This window comes from Osmerus eperlanus, chromosome 13, assembly GCF_963692335.1.
Source record: "Osmerus eperlanus chromosome 13, fOsmEpe2.1, whole genome shotgun sequence".
Taxonomy (NCBI): Eukaryota; Metazoa; Chordata; class Actinopteri; order Osmeriformes; family Osmeridae; genus Osmerus; species Osmerus eperlanus.
In genome coordinates this window covers 17,607,723-17,625,994 of record NC_085030.1, presented here as the reverse complement: position 1 = coordinate 17,625,994, position 18,272 = coordinate 17,607,723, and the positions used below count along the sequence as shown (strand labels likewise).

Below are 18,272 nucleotides of genomic sequence, written 5' to 3'. Positions count from 1 at the left end.
AATGTATGAAGCAAATGAAACAGAAAAAGAAAAAAAATGAATGTGTGAGGCAAGCAGGGTAACTGCAGCTTTAAGTACAGTTGAACTCAACAGATGGTACACAAGCAACATGGAACAGTCAGTGAACCGCACTGCTTCCTGGGTAATCTAAATGATCTTTCTCTATTGAGCCTAGTCTGCATTAGGCTGTACAACACTGGAGCCCGCAGCTAACAACTTCACATGACCTGCTACAAACCTTACTAATCAACTGTAAAAATCCAGGATCCATTTAGTTGCTTCAACCACAGAGCAACTACATCCAGTGTGGATGTTTAATGGGTGTGTGTGGGTGTGTTGGTGTGTAGGTGTGTGTGAGTGTTTGCTTTTTGAGAGTGTTTGTTAATGTTCTTTGGTTCAGGATGATATGTTTTGGTAGTGAACGCGATCATTACTAACAGGACAACTGAGTAATTCAGTTATTCACAGACTATGAATTTGCCCTTTTGCGCCAAGTACAAAGCACAAACAGAAACATAATGCAATCTGAACAAACAACACAAGAAGGAAGCAACAACAACAATTCAACAACAGCAAAAATAGTTTGTTATTCACAATTTGTACAACTTGCATATATACTTAACTGACACGATTGTCTCCTACATTATTAGAAAAGGTCGTATGCGAACAGAGCCATCTTATTTGGAACACCCCCCGTTCTGCAGCATCACTTCCACGCCTCACCAGAGCCCATCACCTCCACACCCCACTCCTCACCAGAGCCCATCTTCACAGTGGATGGGACATTATTCACAGCTTGCTGAAACCTCAAGTCCATAACTCATAAATGTGCTATGTGTATGACATGGAAAACTCATTAAGAACATACATGTACTCCCCCCCTCCTCCCCTACACATATGTACATTAAATAAAGCAAGGCATTGTCTGTATACAGGCGAGTAGGGACAGAATTACCTTCGATTAATCTGTGCAAACAATTTACTGAAGTCCTGGTAAATGAAGACAGTACAATTAAAGTAAGTTCTCACATGGTCTGACAGTGTGTCTCAGTGGGTGAAGGAGCCCAGATCAAATGCAGCTCCTTCCTGGTTCAGTGTGCTTCTTTATGTCCCCCCCTCCCCCTCAACCTCCCCCCCTCACCCTCCCTCCCCCCCCCTCCCCACTCACCCCCTGGTCCTGCACCTAAGCTGAAAAAGGCTTTCGATGTTTTGAACCCCAGCTCTAAAAAGTGCAATTTAGCTTGGGTGAAGGGTCATATGGCCAAGCCATAAAGAGAGAGACTATGAAACCAACAAATTCCTTAAATCACATTCAAATATAATGAGTGTGTGTGAGTAATAAGTAACTTGTTGCCCGGCAAAGGACATGCCACAAACAATAAAAAACAAACCCCCCAAAAAAGAATGAAAATTATTTCCTTCATTTACCACCCATTAAAAAACAAGGAATCTCCTTCATTAAGCGTGTGTAGTGAGTCCATTGCATTATGAGAAAACTGAAAACAAACTGAAAACAAGTCAGATCAACCTATGTAAGGGCGAGCATGCCCACGTGGAGGTGAAGGTGGCATGATGCCTAAGCCAGGCCAGTGATCAGTGCAGCTTTGGTGGTAGCAGATCTCAGAGAATCCGTCCCATGTCTACCACACCTCATTGGTCCACATGATGTTCCTGTTGTACCCTGTGGTGTTTGCAAAGTAGTCTCCTACCTGTTTGCTGCTGTATTTCGGCAGGTTGGCCTTGTAGCTGTAATCCGAGTATTGGTCCGAGCCTGTCGAGGTGTTGTCGCCAGTTCCCACAAAGGTGTTGGTGGCAGGGAGCTCCTGGACAGCCTGGTGCTTCTTGGAGGCGGAGGGAGACTGGGGCTGCAGCTGGATGGAGGGCAGGGGGGAGTTGGAGCGGTAGTGCCTGCCCAGGTCAGGGCTGCCTGGGGGGTAGTTGAGGGGCAGGTGGATCCGGGGGCTGTCGTTGACATTGTCATTGATGAGGTTGAACTTGAGGCCCTTCTGGAGGCTGGCCTCCTCGTCCTCCTCCAGGGGCTTGGCCGGCTTGGGGGCTTTCCCCTTCTTGTTCTTCTTGCCCTTGCTGCTCTTGGGCCCCTGCTTGGGGGCGTACAGGTCTTTGCTCTCCTTCTTGCCGGCCTGGTAGCCGCTCTTGGTGTCCTTCTGCAGGCGGTGCCTGATGACCACCACCGCCACGATGACCAGGATGACCCCGGCCACGCCCGCCAGGCTGCCGTACACAATGTTGCTGCGCTGTGCCAGTGCGTAGTTGGGGTCGCCGGCGATGTCCCTGTCCAGCGGGGTGTACAGGCTGTGGCCCACCAGGGACTCTATGAGGGTGACATTCCCGATGGTCTCATTCACGAAGATGTGGACCAGGGCGGTGGTGTGGCGCGGTGGCTTGCCTTTGTCGCTCACCTTGACCACCAGGCGGTGGAGACCGTTGTGCTTGCGGGTGAACTCCTGGGCCAGGATGATCTCCCCCCCGGTTGGGGAGATGTGGAACAGTCCGTGAGGGTTTCCGCCTGTGATGCTGTAGAGCAGATCGGCATTGGGTCCGGTGTCCATGTCCTCGGCCTCCACCACTTCCACCACGGTGTCTGGCGCGGTGACAGGAGGCAGGTACTTGTAGGTGGAGTTGGACGGCTTGGTAACGTAGGGTGCGTTGTCGTTCTCGTCCAGGACGTTGATGGTGACGCCCACGTAGGAGGACCGCGGCGGGTCGCCGGCATCCACCGCCTTCAGACGGAAGGTGTAGGTGCACTCCTTCTCCCGGTCGAAGGAGATGCTGGACAGGATGGTGCCCGTGCCGTTTTGAATAATGAACTTGCCGTTGTCGGGTTCGACGGACAGATGCACCCTGGCATTCTCCCCCTTGTCTGCGTCGATGACTGTCACCATGCCGACAGGGCTGAGCGGTGGCATGTTCTCCAGCACAGAGAAGCTGTAGCCACTCAACATGAACTTGGGGTCGTTGTCGTTACGGTCCAGAACCTTGACCACGACCGTGGCGGTTCCCCTCAGACTGGGGACGCCCTTGTCGGAGGCGGCCACGTGGAACTCGTAGCGTTCCCTGTGCTCCCGATCCAGCTGGTTCCTCACGCGCACCTCTCCGGTGTTGGGGTCAATCTGGAACAGCCCCTTGGTGGCAGAGTCCATCATGATGCTGTAGGTCAGCTCTGCGTTGGAGCCACTGTCCGCATCTGTGGCGATCACATCCAGAACTTTGTCTCCCGGCTGGTTCTCCTCTGCAAACTCCACCTCGAACACGGTTGGGGAGAAGACGGGGGCGTTGTCGTTCATGTCCGTCACCTGTACCTTCAGGGAGTTGGTGCTGGAGAGGGCAGGGTTGCCAGAGTCCACCGCTACGATCTCGATCCTGTAGTCCTTGATGCGCTCGTAGTCCAGCAGGGTGGTCGTCTGCAGGAAGTACTTCCTCTTGCGATCGTTGGCCGACTCGCTGGCGGGGCGGAGCTGGAAGGGGACGTCACCAGCCACCACGCAGGTCACCACGGCGTTCTCGCCCTCGTCACGGTCCGACACCTGGACGAGCGCCACCGGGGTGCCAATGGGCATGTCTTCAGAGATGTTGGCCACGCCGTCGTGGTGCGTCACCAGGCCAATACCCCGGATCTCGATGGCGGGGGCGTTGTCGTTCTGGTCCTTGACGTTCAGGGTCACCAGTACCTTGGAGTTCTTGGAGTTGGGCCCGCGGTCCTTGGCCACCACAGAGAACTTGAGGAAGTTTTCCTCCTCGCGGTCCACCAGACCCTTGACGTAGATGATGCCAGTGGAGCGGTCGATGCGCAGAAGCCTCTGAACGGTCTCGGACGCCTGGTGGAGGCTGTAGTCGATCTCTCCGTTGTTGCCCATGTCAGCGTCATTGGCCTTCACCTGTGGACAGACACGAGGAGAGAGTCGTCAGATAAAACATGCAACAGATTTCAAACTCTTCACTTTTTTACTCATCTGACCTCGGACATGTGCCAATACATCTGTCAAAAATACTTTCATCTTCTGGTTTGAGTTCATGCTCAGTGTGATGCGTAATAGGCTGTGAAAACTAAGTGCACACCCCTCCATAAACATCAAGTGATTGTCACATGGGTCGTTGGCATCTAATGGTGAGATGAGTGAGAGTGTTAATGTCCCTCTCATTATCAAAAAGCAATTGCTCCTACAGGGACCATTAGCAGGGACGGAGGAGTGACGAGGATCGGTGACAATGGATAGACCTGGCCCGGCCTACGTACTTCCTGCCAGATAGCATTATTCCCACTGTGAGTTTGTGTTTAATTATAACAAAAAGGGATTAATCAGCCACCGCAAGCCTCCCTGTTAGCTGGTCACTTCTCTGAGTCAACTCATGTCTGGCTTAATGATTAGCCCTTAAGCACACATTGTAAATGACCCACCAGGTTGCACAATCAACTCCCTGCCACAGTTTGGTTTCGATGTAGTGGCCTTTCACATGAGGTGTCAATTATAGATACTCAACCAGTTCTACAACTATACAGCCTGGCCTTTGTGTGTCTGGGTGTTTTGTTTCACCTATGACTGTTTGCTTCCCAAACACTCACCTTTGGAAGCTGCCATTACTTATCCTCACACACACCTTACACAGCTCTATATCACTTAAGAACACACGCATTTCAAATAGGACTAGCCAGCTGAGCCATGCAAGACTTAATCTGACTCAGTCAGGAGATTATCCATGGGGATTATTGGTATTATTGCTCTCTGTGACTCATTTCAATTCATCCGCAGCAGAAACCAAATTCATTTCACTTAACATTCATTTGGAGAGGGTCTCTTTGAGGCAGGAGAAATGCCTGATTGACACTTCTGACCTGCTTAAATCGTCAAATTAGACCATTTTTCTTCCGACGTCCGTCTCGAAATGCAAGATTATAGGGAGAGGAAATACTCTTGACAAGCTCTTTGAAAACAACGTGATCGCTTCAACTAATTGTTGACTAGGGGATTAACAGTATTCAGACCAATTGTATGCCTGGACAGAGGCTTCAAAGTGGTCCTGGTAGCAATCCAACTCACTGGCTGTCTTGATCTTAATAGCAGCTGTGTTTGCACTGTAATTCAATATGCAATCCTCCCAACCTGTCAATAATTCACTAGGGTTTGTAAAGCCTGTGTTTTCGTTACAGTGGTAGGAGGAAGGAAATCGATTGGCCTCGTGAATGCGAGGGTTCTATCACTTCCTTAACCCTAACCTTGTTGTTCTGGACGGGCGCCCGGGTCCCTCAGAGAAACCACAGGCCTAATGAGACACGCTAGCCTCACCGCGGGCGACGGGACCTGAGAGCTCTTCAGGTGCTAAACAGGTTCACACGCTACTCTGCTGCTCACTCTGAACCTCGTCCAGTCAGTCACATCTGAGCTGGGAGGCGACAGCTGCAGGACAGACCAGACTGGGTTCTGAGGGGAAGTTGAGTCGTGCTGTTTTGTGCACCGTAATAAGTCCCTGCATAATGAAATGCCAACTATGTTAATGCAAGGGCACCCAGCTGTGCTTGTGTGGAGTACATGAGCTAGTGTCTCTAACCTGGAGGACATGAAGGATGAGTGTGTGGATGAACCCTGGGGCCTCTAACCTGGAGTACAGAGTGTCCCAGCGGGCTGTTTTCTGGCAGCTCCCCCTCGTAGTGGCTCCTCTCGAACTTGGGAGCGTTGTCGTTCTGGTCAGTGACGGTGACCCTCAGCAGAGCACTGCTGGCCCGCGGAGGCACGCCCCCGTCCACCACGCGGATGTTGAGGTCGTACGAGTCCTTCTGCTCGCGGTCCAGGTTGCCCATGACGATGAGCTGCGGCAGCCTCTCGTCCGTGTCCTCGGCCACCTGCAGGCTGAACAGCTGGTCGGCGTCCGGCCCGGCGCTCAGCGAGTACTCGGCCACGCCGTTCCTTCCGGAGTCCCTGTCGCTGGCCATGGGGATGGAGAACAGCGCTCCGATGTGCGTGTTCTCCGGGATGGACAGCGTGAGGATGGGGGAGGCGAACTGCGGCGTGTTGTCGTTCACGTCCTGCACCTCGATGCGGCCCTCGATCAGCCTGGGGCCCTGGCCCTTGATGAGGTCGGTGATGGACACCTCGAACTCCAGGAAGCACTTGTCACCCTCAAACAGGTTCCTGCAGTCCCTCAGGGTCTCGCGGTCGATGGGGATCTCCGTGGTGTAGATGTCGCCCGTCTTGCCGTCCACTCGCAGGAATGGGGTGCCGACCTCCAGCTTGTACAGGTGACCCGTGTCTGGGAGGCCCTCGTCTGAGGCCAGGCTGCCGATCAGCGTGTTGGGAGGCTGCTCCTCAGGGACCCGGTAGAGGATGTCTGTCGGAGCTGCGCCGCAACTCCCTAGCAGCACAGCGACCAGCCCCAACGCCAAGCCCCGCCCCAACGCCAAGCCCCGCCCCAACGCCAAGCCCCGCCTCCACGCCATCACTCCGCCCCACATCGGTCTCCTAGACACACAGGGGGACAAACAGACAAACAAACAGGATGAGAGGGGAAGTCAGTCATAGTACACAGAGGGATACACATTGCCAAAAAAGCTTTTAAAGACAGTTGACTTTCAATTCCAGGACGGTAACTCTTCAGGAATTATGAAAGGTCTTTGAAGATATGTCGTAAACCTCATCTCCACCAGGTATTAAATGTGTCAGAAACAATTACATGTGAGAGACCACTGCTTTGGGGTTCCAGCTACGTCTGGTCTCCAAAACGAGCTCCACCTTGTATTCCAGTCAGATACTCCTTCAGTACAGCAATATATTCTCATCAGGCTGCAGAGATTTGTGGGACACATTCAGTATGCTGTTGCCCTACCCTCCGACAAAGACACAAGGTGTTCTGAAAGCATTCATCAAAAACGCCTCAACAAAATGTTCCTCTGGTATGGATTTCCTTACAACAAACCCCTAAACCAGCAGCATGCTAATATTTGGTGCCAGAAATCTGGCTTTTGTTTCCTTGCTGATGAGATCTCAACTGAAGCAGACCTTATAATGAAAGACTAATTTTAACTCAAGGTAATTTACACAAAGCAACTCGCCTTTTGATCCTTAACCTCCTCCATCCTTTATTAATTACTGCTCTATTTCACAGCAGGCTTTGATACACTATTTCTCTAACTGGCCACTTTTTACATCCTCTCTTCTCCCCTGGCAGTTTCATTTCACTCGTAAATTTTGGCCAGAGAAAGTCTCTCTGCTTGGGTTAGCAACTGAGGGGAGAGTGAGCAGGTCAGAGAGGTTAATTGGTTGAGTTTTCACGTCCTTGTTTTTGGAAGGATGTCTTTTGCTTTCCCCTCTGCCCCCAGATGACTCTACACTTAAGACTGGGCTCTGTCCTGCTGGGAACAAACATGGGGACGGATCTAACGTCTTTCTCCTCCTCCTCTTTCACATTCAATGCCTCCATAGCCTTCCTGCTACTTTGAACTTTGCTGTGTTTTGATATATGTGCATTTGTGTGGATGAACTGAAAAGAAATAAAACATGAGACGTCCTGGAAGCTTGTTCCCTCTGCGTCAGGTTAATGAAGCTGGAGATCAGGGCGCGCAGTGAGGAAGGAGAGACATACAGAAAAAGAGGGAGAGAGAGAGAGAGAGAGGGAGAGAGAGAGAGGGAGAGAGAGAGAGGGAGAGAGGGAGAGGGAGAGAGAGGGAGAGAGAGGGAGAGAGAGTGCTTTTCTTATCTTTTGTTGGCCACTTCAGCTATTAAACATTCACCAGGAAAAAGCTCTGTTTGAATCCTCATGCCTCCCCAGGAGAGGGGAAAGGAGGGGAGTGTGGGGGGGGGGTGTTGGGGGGGGGATGTTCTGGGGGTTGCGCTGTGTCAACTCTCCCACGTTCCCTGCACCAGCACACCACACTAGACACATTAACAACCTCCACATGCGCCAAAGGAAGGCAGCAAGAGAGAGAGACAGAAAGAGAGAGGAAAATAATAAAATAAGTAGAGCACGATTTCTTTTTAATCCATTAAGGTTAAGGTCAGAGTACTTTGATGTTGCCCGCTGTGCTAATTGCTGAGGCCCCTCTTACGTTGGTGGAAAAATTAGGCTTTGCTCGTTTTTTATCTTTTTATTTTTTCATCCCGTGTCCCCTGCTGTACCGCCCCCTCTCCTTCATTTCCTCCCCCTCTCTAACAAGCAGAGCTAGGGGGACTGGTGTGTGACACAGCTCTCGACCCCATCCTGAACCTGGGAGTTGCTTCACAACGCTCACACACACATGAAAGACAGGAGACACAGACTGGGAGAAGGAGAGAGGGAGGGAGAAGAAGAGAGAGAAATCAACACAGAGAGGTAGCAGGCAGGAGGCTGTTGTTTGTTCACAGTGGGAAGCCGAGCGAAGGAGATGACAAATATTACACAGTCAGGTTCCCTGTACACACACTCACATTTACTACACGCACACACTAAATAAAGTACGTATGCGCTTGACGTCATACACAATGTGATATTCATGCGAGGAGAGAGCTGTGTGCTAATGAGCCCCATCAAGAACAGGAGCTGAGATGTACGATCAAGGGTGAGAGTCTCTCTTCTGCAGGCTAATTCTGGGGCCATAAACACGGCTCTTCTTCTCCTCACTGATGACACACTTACACAGGCCTAATTATACTGTGTGTGTGTGTGTGTGTGTGTGTGTGTGTGTGGTAGACAGTTTCTCTTTTTTCACAGGCGTGAGGCCTCCAGCTCACCTCTCAGGCTCTCTGGCCGCAGGCTTTTCTCCAGCTTCTGAAGACACCAGGGGGGGTATTCCAGAAAGCAGGTATTGTGACATTCCCTAGTAAGTAAACTACCCAGCTGACACTCAGCGTTGTAGCAACACTCACCAGAAGGTTGTTGCAACATTGTGAATCAGTTGGTGGGTTAACCTCCCCGGTTATGCTGAATAACCTGATTTCTGGAATACCGCCCTGGGGAGAACAGGCCCACTAAGATTCCCTACCTCGGGTGGGGTAAACAAAAACAACAAAAAAGTCCATGGACCCTTCTAGAATGCAGCTAGATAATCTCATCATGGGTCCAGTGGGTCTTCTGAGGAGAACTCATTGGCTAAACTGACCGTTCATCATTCAGACACTCAAAACAAGATATGTTAACATGACCCTCTACGCTGGGTATCATGGCTTTATGATAAGCCGGATATTGTTGTCCGTTATTCTTGTGTGTGTGTGTTGTGTTTGTAAAGGATAGTTAGGGCTGTGGGGTGAGTGAGGCTGGGGCTGTATAGAGGCTGTCTCTGTGGGGTGAGTGAGGCTGGGGCTGTATAGAGGCTGTCTCTGTGGGGTGAGTGAGGCTGGGGCTGTATAGAGGCTGTCTCTGTGGGGTGAGTGAGGCTGGGGCTGTATAGAGGCTGTCTCTGTGGGGTGAGTGAGGCTGGGGCTGTATAGAGGCTGTCTCTGTGGGGCTGGAGGGGGCTGGGGCTGTATAGAGGCTGTCTCTGGGGAGTGAGTGAGGCTGGGGCTGTATAGAGGCTGTCTCTGGGGGGTGAGTGAGGCTGGGGCTGTATAGAGGCTGTCTCTGGGGGGTGAGTGAGGCTGGGGCTGTATAGAGGCTGTCTCTGTGGGGTGAGTGAGGCTGGGGCTGTATAGAGGCTGTCTCTGTGGGGCTGGAGGGGGCTGGGGCTGTATAGAGGCTGTCTCTGGGGGGTGAGTGAGGCTGGGGCTGTATAGAGGCTGTCTCTGGGGGGTGAGTGAGGCTGGGGCTGTATAGAGGCTGTCTCTGGGGGGTGAGTGAGGCTGGGGCTGTATAGAGGCTGTCTCTGGGGGGTGAGTGAGGCTGGGGCTGTATAGAGGCTGTCTCTGTGGGGTGAGTGAGGCTGGGGCTGTATAGAGGCTGTCTCTGTGGGGCTGGAGGGGGCTGGGGCTGTATAGAGGCTGTCTCTGTGGGGTGAGTGAGGCTGGGGCTGTATAGAGGCTGTCTCTGTGGGGTGAGTGAGGCTGGGGCTGTATAGAGGCTGTCTCTGTGGGGTGAGTGAGGCTGGGGCTGTATAGAGGCTGTCTCTGGGGGGTGAGTGAGGCTGGGGCTGTATAGAGGCTGTCTCTGGGGGGTGAGTGAGGCTGGGGCTGTATAGAGGCTGTCTCTGGGGGGCTGGAGGGGGCTGGGGCTGTATAGAGGCTGTCTCTGGGGGGCTGGAGGGGGCTGTATAGAGGCTGTCTCTGGGGGGCTGGAGGGGGCTGTATAGAGGCTGTCTCTGGGGGGCTGGAGGGGGCTGTATAGAGGCTGTCTCTGGGGGGCTGGAGGGGGCTGTATAGAGGCTGTCTCTGGGGGGCTGGAGGGGGCTGTATAGAGGCTGTCTCTGGGGGGCTGGAGGGGGCTGTATAGAGGCTGTCTCTGGGGGGCTGGAGGGGGCTGTATAGAGGCTGTCTCTGGGGGGCTGGAGGGGGCTGTATAGAGGCTGTCTCTGGGGGGCTGGAGGGGGCTGTATAGAGGCTGTCTCTGGGGGGCTGGAGGGGGCTGTATAGAGGCTGTCTCTGGGGGGCTGGAGGGGGCTGTATAGAGGCTGTCTCTGGGGGGCTGGAGGGGGTTGGGGTCACGGTGGCTGGGAACAGTCCTCCAGGCCCCAGGGAGATGCTGACTTGCTCATCACATCCTTTCCCACACTCTGGACTGCTCTGGAACATTCTCACCAGGCTGTGAATGCATGTGTGTGTGTACAGTGTGTGTGTGTACAGTGTGTGTGAGGAGAGTGTGTACAGTGTGTGTGTGTACAGTGTGTGTGTGAGGAGAGTGGTGTTAGTGATGCTGCTGGCTGAGTGGAGGTTGTGTGTCAAAGCAGAAATATGTGCTGAGAATAGAGAATGGAGAAAGGACAATCAAATAATTCCCACTGTACTTCTTAAACATGATGTTGGCTGTGTGTGTCTCCCTGAGAGTGTGTATGTGTGTGTCTCCCTGAGAGAGAGAGTGTGTGTGTGTGTGGGTCAGGTGTTGGCAGACAGTTGGTCATTGTGATGGAGATCCACCTCCTCAGTGCGGAGTGACAGGGCTCCTAACGACACCAGCGTTTACAAGACACTGGGGGCTGACGCTGGCCTCATCTGCATCAGGCTGCACCTGGCTGGGCTGGCTTTCAGCTCCAGAGGACCCTCCGACCAGCCTCCACACATGCGCACACACACAATGGCCTGGGCTCATTTCAATGACAATAGAGGAACAACAGTGCTTTCTCCCTGTCTGTCCCGGTCTTATCTGTGCCCGTTAGCTGCTGGGGTCTCAAAGACAGGGGACTGATCTCTGGCTGCCCAGCTTCGCTAAGTCTACACATGCTTGCTCTACCACTTCCCTCATCACTAGTATTACAAGGGAGGTGTGAGTGTGTGTGAGTGTGTGTGAGTGTGTGTGAGTGTGTGTGAGTGTGTGTGTGAGCCTTCGGTGTACAGAGTGTACAATGTTTATAATGCTATCACAACCTTGAGGAATTGATGTCCTGGTACCGGCTTCCTTCCCTTACTTTCTACCGCACCACGGCCAATGGATTTCACAAGAGAATCAGCCCTGTTCTGCTTGTCTACACACACACCCTCTGTCTCCTTCTGTCACACACTACACACACACCCTCTGTCTCCTTCTGTCACACACTACACACGCGTGCAATTTACACCTGCCGCTGTGTCGTCTGCAAAAATCCCCTTCGCCCAGTTAAATACCACACAAACGCCCTCTCCTGGCTCTCTTCCTCTCTCTCTCTCTGTAACTCTGTCTTTCCATTTCTGCTTGTGCTTCTTTCTGTCCTTTTGTCTCTCTCTCTGAGTTAGCAGACAATGGTAGAGGACTTAACTTAAGTTAAAAGCTATTACAAAGCCTCTTTGCTGGCCTGTGTTATGGTTGCTGCATTAATACCAGGAGTTCCTCATTAGCTCCCCAGTCTCAGCCTTCCCTCAAACTAACAACCTGCCAAAACACCCCTGCAGCCAATAACTATCAAGACTCTGTTGTCAGGCTGGGAGGATCTGGAAGGGGCTGTGTGTTCCAGTCTGAGAGCTGTGGAATACGTTGAGTATGCAGATAACACAACTGATTCAAATCAATCCAGAGCTTGATAATGAGCTGGATGTTTGAGAGCTGACCAGAGACTGTGAAGACCCTCGCATCTTCTCTCCAGTGTCTTACTTGGAGAACTTTGCTTTGGTGAGAAGGAGGAAGAGATAGTCACATCATGAAATCATTTTACGTAACCAACAGCAGGGTCTGCCAGCCTGCACACTGGCAACCGCGTCATTTACCATGGCGATGATTCTGCCGCGTCATGGCAACGGATGGCAGGCTGTCTGTCTGCGTATTAACTCAGCACTCACAAGCTCGTCTTGGCATGCACAAAGGCAGAGTAATTCAGGAATCAAATTACACTGTGACATTTCTGGAGGTTAAGAAGCACTGTAGTTCCATGTGAGCAGGGTGACTGAGGTGTACAGAGGATCTGTCTCTGTTTAACTCTAACCTTAACCCTCCCCAACTCTAACCAATGGGCCCCAAGTTTAGAACCCTCACACACGGCAAAATAATGCACACCCAACACACACACAAACATATAAACAAACACTCCTGCGAGGGGGCACATATACACACTTGAGACCATGAGCGCATCAAGCACATTACACATACAGTGCACAGGCAAGCTCTCCCCAGTACAACAGGGGTTATATAAGACACAGTAACAATTATAAACAACAAGACTTGCTCCATTTAGATGCACAGACTCAAGTCCCTGTTCCTGTGTGAGATGATGTATTGCGTAAGCACTTCAAAACCCTAAAAATATACAGCAGCAAAAATACTAGCAGTGTACACATATGATTTGTGCTTAATTGTCGGCTAGCAGCTACACAAAGAACAGCAGACATGTACCGCTAGCTTTCTATTCTCATAATAGAATAATGGTCTTGACTACCAAATGTGCGTTTGTGTGTGTGTGTGTGTGTGTGTGAAAGATTAAGACTAGGTGAGTGGGGCTTTACGAGCCACAGCCTGGAGCCCAGCCCTGGACGGCCCAGTCCAGCCAGGCCTTTGTCCAGGACAATCAGCCCTTTCTCTGGGTCTGCCTCCTGGGGCTCTGGCCTAGTCTGCGGCTCTGGCCTAGTCTGGGGCTCCTGCAGGCAGGATGGGTGGTCCCTCGCCCCCCTCACCCGGCATAGAGGGGATTACTTCTAATGATTTCATTCAGACCCTATTGTTTGGCCAGATTAGTCTAGACCCCACCACCACCATCTCTATTCCGATGCCACAAACTGTTGCGGGTGCCTGACTGCTGATCTGTCAGCTGGTCTGTACCAGTCAGTCAGCTGGTCTGTACACAGAGATGAACAGGAGCAGCACACTGAGATGTGCTGGATCTGAACAGGTCGACTGGCAGCAGACATGGACAGATGAGTTAGCCAGGCCATACTGAATACAAGAGACTGGCTCCACGCTGATGATGTCACAGTGCGACTTTATCACCCTCCAGCCCTGTGCGTGTTTCATATTAGCTCAGCGTTAATAAGTAGGTCTTTCTACCAGTGGAATGTACCACTCATGTACGAGCTAGGGCATTTCTAACAGCCGCGGCACCTCAGCTAACAGCACTGCAAAACATGCTGAAGTCTATCACATTCCCCCCCCCCAACACACACACCCTCAAACACTCATCCCGTATGGTTTTATACTCTGCCCTTGCCTTCAATTGAGCATAACATCCCATAATAACAAATAGGGATTATCCTCTGAGATGACAGATGGAACTTACTCTCTACTTATATATCAAAAGATCAAGGCTACATGAGACGTCATGTAATGACGTTTTATCCCCTGACAAACATATTTATTAAAGGTATTATGGATCCCGGGGTTATGCCGTGAAGACCCATGTAAAGCGACGCGGGGTACGGCCTGCCGTCAAATTCCTGTGAAATTAACACACTGGAAAATGTTCTTGTTGTCTGGCTGTTGTTTCAATGCACCCGGTAGGAGGCCGCGTTCGCGTTTAAATGGAATTAAACTGACTGAATTTAAAAGTGGACCGAGAAATTGTACAGTAGCCTAGTCTATAAACAGAGCGAAATACGAATAATCCACATTCGTGCTAAAAGAATGACGGGCTGAAACTGGAACAGCACTGGAACCAATTGTCCACTATTTTAACAGACTCCAGTGACAGGCCATCAGTGAAACAGTGGACTAGAATGTCTAATTATACACCTTACCATGAAAGCACGACATGAATGTGCATTGTCTGCTAATTCACACTGCTCGCAACTGACAGTTATCCAAGAATTAAGGGATGATTGAAATGATGAAACATGAAACTAACGATTTGTAACAACAGAAAACATAGACCTACTGTATAGATAGTTAGAAATACGCATCAAGAGAAAGACCAACACGTGGAGACAGGAGGTACGGAAAAGGAAAATGGAAAGCGGAATCTGTTGGCTATAGCGTCTTCAACGGAACAATCACCTAATGGTAACTATATGGTTGCAAACTGACTGCCATAGCTTCAACTAAAATACAATATTCGGTAAATTATTAATTGAAAAAATACTCACGAACTCCGTTCTTGAAATAACCTACCTCTGGTAGCCAAGACAGTAAGAATGATGTATAACTTGGTGCTAGACACAAGTCTGTAGGCTAACTAAACCGTCCCGAAATACCCGGCACGTGCCACTCAGAAGTCTCGAGCTTCACCAAGCATCGATCCTGCTCTACGTCATCGGGCCTGAGTTGAATGCAAATGTATGATATGGTAACAACTAGGCCTATAGAAAAGGCGGTGTCTGTCGTAAAGAGGTTAACCTACTAATTTCTCATCTATCAGGCCTGCTTGCGAGGAGGTCGAGTTGCACGCTGCCACGTTATGCCATTTGTTGTCTATAATTTAATCCAAGTTTCGTAAATAATTTGGTTTATCAATTAATCAAGTTTAATTGGAACCAAATTAGCCTACGAGAATCGTTGCATAAACTGGAGGTGCGGCTTAACTTTAAGACCCTTCTACCGTCCAAGATTAGCCTATGTTGAGTATTATTGTGTCACACACATATCACATCCTACCTGGCCTGACCATAAATAATTATACTGTAGGCTATGGAGAAAAAGGGTTTGGTCTAGGTCTATTTGATTTTATTGCTATGGGGTTGTATCACCTAGGTCTTTCTCTGAAGCGGCCGGAGTTTGACAGACAGGTCAGAAAAGACCGGCTGATGGCAACAAGAGTTTGTGAACTGTAGCTATTGATTTAGAGTCGCGTGTACGACGTAGACACCGACAGCGTGCCTACTGCGATACCAGATCGTGTGTTTCTGCGTCTCTGAAACTAAAACCACATTTCTGTTCGAAGCAAGGTAGAATGATGAACCTTACATTGAAATTATTTTCTCTCCCCCCCCCTTTCTCTGCGCTGACAGCACGATCAGCAGGTGATGCACTCCTCGAGAACGTAGCCTAGGCGGCAACGAAAACCGTCCAGTTACACCGGATCTGTTCTGTCAGACGGTGGTTTGCCATACCGGCTACGGCTGTCGCGTCAAAGAGACGATATTTATTTAGTCTATCAATTAGCCTAGATGTTTCTTTACAAAGTGTTCTGGATTAATCTACAAGAGCGTAAAGGCTATAGCTGTAGTTTATACAGCCTTTGCATACATATTTAAAGCGAACGCTATACGACGTCTAGTATTAGGCTATAGATGATTTATATGGATCTCAGATGCACTCAACCTGCTTCAAATGGCGTTCTGACCGTTAAATCGGTTCATTTACCATTTGTATAAAGCCTGAACTTTTTATTTATTAAGACAGCCCGTGATATAGGTAATTAACTTTGACATAGGCTACCCGAGCAAATGTTCAAAGCAAACACACATTTACAAGTTAGACTACAGTCCGAATCCAAATGCACAGACGTGACGAATATCTACATTGAAGGTCCATTAAAACGTTTCTTTAGAATAATATGCTAATTGCGCAAGGAAGATATGCGCATTGATGATTTAGCTTACAGAAACAAAAAAAAACAAAAAAACAAAAAACATTTTTAAATAAAAAGTCCGCGCTTCGAGTGGAAAAGAAAACCATTCAAATCAGCACCCCATTATCGGAGGCGAAGAGGTGACGGGAGATTTGATCGGACGATAACAACAAGTGTTCGTCGTTGCCAGAACAACTGCATTTCCTTATTGGTGTGTAAATAAAAGCTTCCAACTATCATCGACTCATTTTTTGTTTGTTTTACTCCTAAACACAAAGTGAGCTCTAATAGCCTACAGGTTAGATATTTTTTGAGCGCATAGCCTACACATCTTTTCCTGCATGTGCGTAAAGCGAATGTCGCGGTAACCTATACCCAAAGCGATTACAAGGAGAGGTTGTCAAAAGCAAGGTGATTGAAATAGGTTTTTGTTAGATTATATCATTTGTGTAGGTCCCCCTTCTGTGTTATAATTTAACGTTAGGCTACTGCGCGTTCTCGAACCAAACATACGCGTCTCGAATTGAGACAGTGAAGTTTATACCTTGAATGGATGACCGGTCCTCGGTATTCTTCTGAACGCTTCTGCCGGGCTAGACGAAGCCACTTCAGCCCTCAAATCTCCCCACAATTAGGAATCCACAATTCATGAACAACTGAGATAAAATGTATCCAATTGATCAAAACCTATCAATTATTCCTTCCAATCCAACGACGCTCCACTGAATGTCAATCCCCCTGATAATCGTGTTTTTTGAAAGCAAGCAGGAAACAATTTTTTGTTAAAACCAGTAGCCGTACATTAAATGTTTTCCCTTTTTCTGTGGATGGGCTACAGGGACCCTACGGACCAGTCTTCGGACCGGTTTCACAGCATTCCGTGGGCTTTGCCTGGAATATGTTTATCTAGAATGAAAGCATCCTCAGTATGTCCCAGTGATAGAAGATTCCAGAGAAGAATAAGAGGATGAAAGAAAGAAAAAAAAACGAACAAAATCACAACATGCTATGTCCATTAGTTGCCAGTGGCAGTGACAGTCACCTCCCGTTCACTGACTCTTCAATGGGCTGCCTTGGGTTCTCGTGCTACACGGCTCACCTCGCGCGGCTGCACGGTGTGTGTGAGAGAGTGAAGTGATTTTCAAACGATTGCTCGCTCTCTCTCTCCCCCCTCTCTTTCTCTCTACCCTCACGTTGAGCCACAGACACAGCAAGGCGGGGCATACCAAGACTCGCTCACGTAGCCTATGGATTTCCCAACATAGGCTATCCATTTTCCCTCATATTACCTTTTGGGAAATATGTCTAGGACAGTAAAGGCATATGATACAAACCATTTGACCCTTTTGTCACATTTAATTATGAACTGTGCCGATATACATACTGGCTTTCCGTGTCCTGCTCTAAACCTCATAAAGCTTGCGCCCGCACTGTATACTGGAGGCTTTAAGACTCCATCATTAGCAATGTACTGAGAAGGAGATATAGGATACTACTAGATATAGAGATAGATATAGGCTACTACGAGACAATCAGAAACTGTAGGATACAATCACAGTAGCTACACGCAATGTCACTTATCTCCCTGCACTTAGCATTTTTCCTGCACAACTTGGGACATAGACTGTGTTAACACATTGCACATTCGTAATAATTAATCTTTAAGCACCTTTAGTCTCTAAAACATGCAATCTGTAGCTTAATCATTATTGGCTTTCAATAGGTTGTGTGAGGTTTGTCTCTCACACGGTACCCGGTAAATCAACGGGACGAAAGTATGGATGCTGTTGACGCTCCGAGATAAGCGAAAGTTTCATTGTTCTCTTAGCGCCACCTGCAGGACGAAATGAGAAGGACTCGATAATCTGACATTACATTAGTTTCTGTCCACAGAGGGTGTAGAAAAACGATTCATCATAACTTATATTCAAGACTAGAAATACCCTTGACGGCGAAAGCTGTGGCAATTCTAATACATTATTATCTTCCACCTCAAACGGATTAAAGATACCAATGACATTTTCAAGACAAAATATTATTTTTAAAGAACGAGCACACTCAGCACATACTTCATATTCTAAAACGATTTTACAGATTTAACTGTAAAAGCCTCGAAACCCACATAATGCGACTGAAACAGTTTAGAGATTATAGTCTCAATTGAAATAATTTACTTTGATTTTCTTTCCCAGCCAGTCCATTCATTCTGTTTTGAGGATGCCCTACCTTAACAGGTGCTTTCTGGGACCACTTAGTTGGAGTCTGGTTTGGTGAAAGAGAAGTTACTAATCTCTTCAGA

General features: G+C 49.3%; 1 protein-coding gene and 1 long non-coding RNA gene across 2 annotated transcripts; both read right to left on the bottom strand.

Annotated features, from left to right (window-relative positions):
* Positions 1–562: 562 nt before the first annotated feature.
* On the bottom strand, positions 563–1,141 carry LOC134032120 (uncharacterized). Its single transcript, XR_009931985.1, has 2 exons — positions 750–1,141; positions 563–718 (listed from the first exon to the last, which is right to left on the bottom strand). It is a non-coding gene; the product is annotated as an uncharacterized LOC134032120 (long non-coding RNA).
* A 26-nt stretch (positions 1,142–1,167) lies between these two features.
* Positions 1,168–17,114, bottom strand: pcdh1b (protocadherin 1b). The gene is made up of 3 exons (XM_062475954.1): positions 16,518–17,114; positions 5,615–6,473; positions 1,168–3,896 (listed from the first exon to the last, which is right to left on the bottom strand). The coding sequence occupies exons 2-3, from the start codon at positions 6,464–6,466 to the stop codon at positions 1,641–1,643; spliced, it is 3,108 nt and encodes a 1,035-aa protein (XP_062331938.1). The 5' UTR covers positions 6,467–6,473; positions 16,518–17,114; the 3' UTR covers positions 1,168–1,640.
* Positions 17,115–18,272: the final 1,158 nt, after the last annotated feature.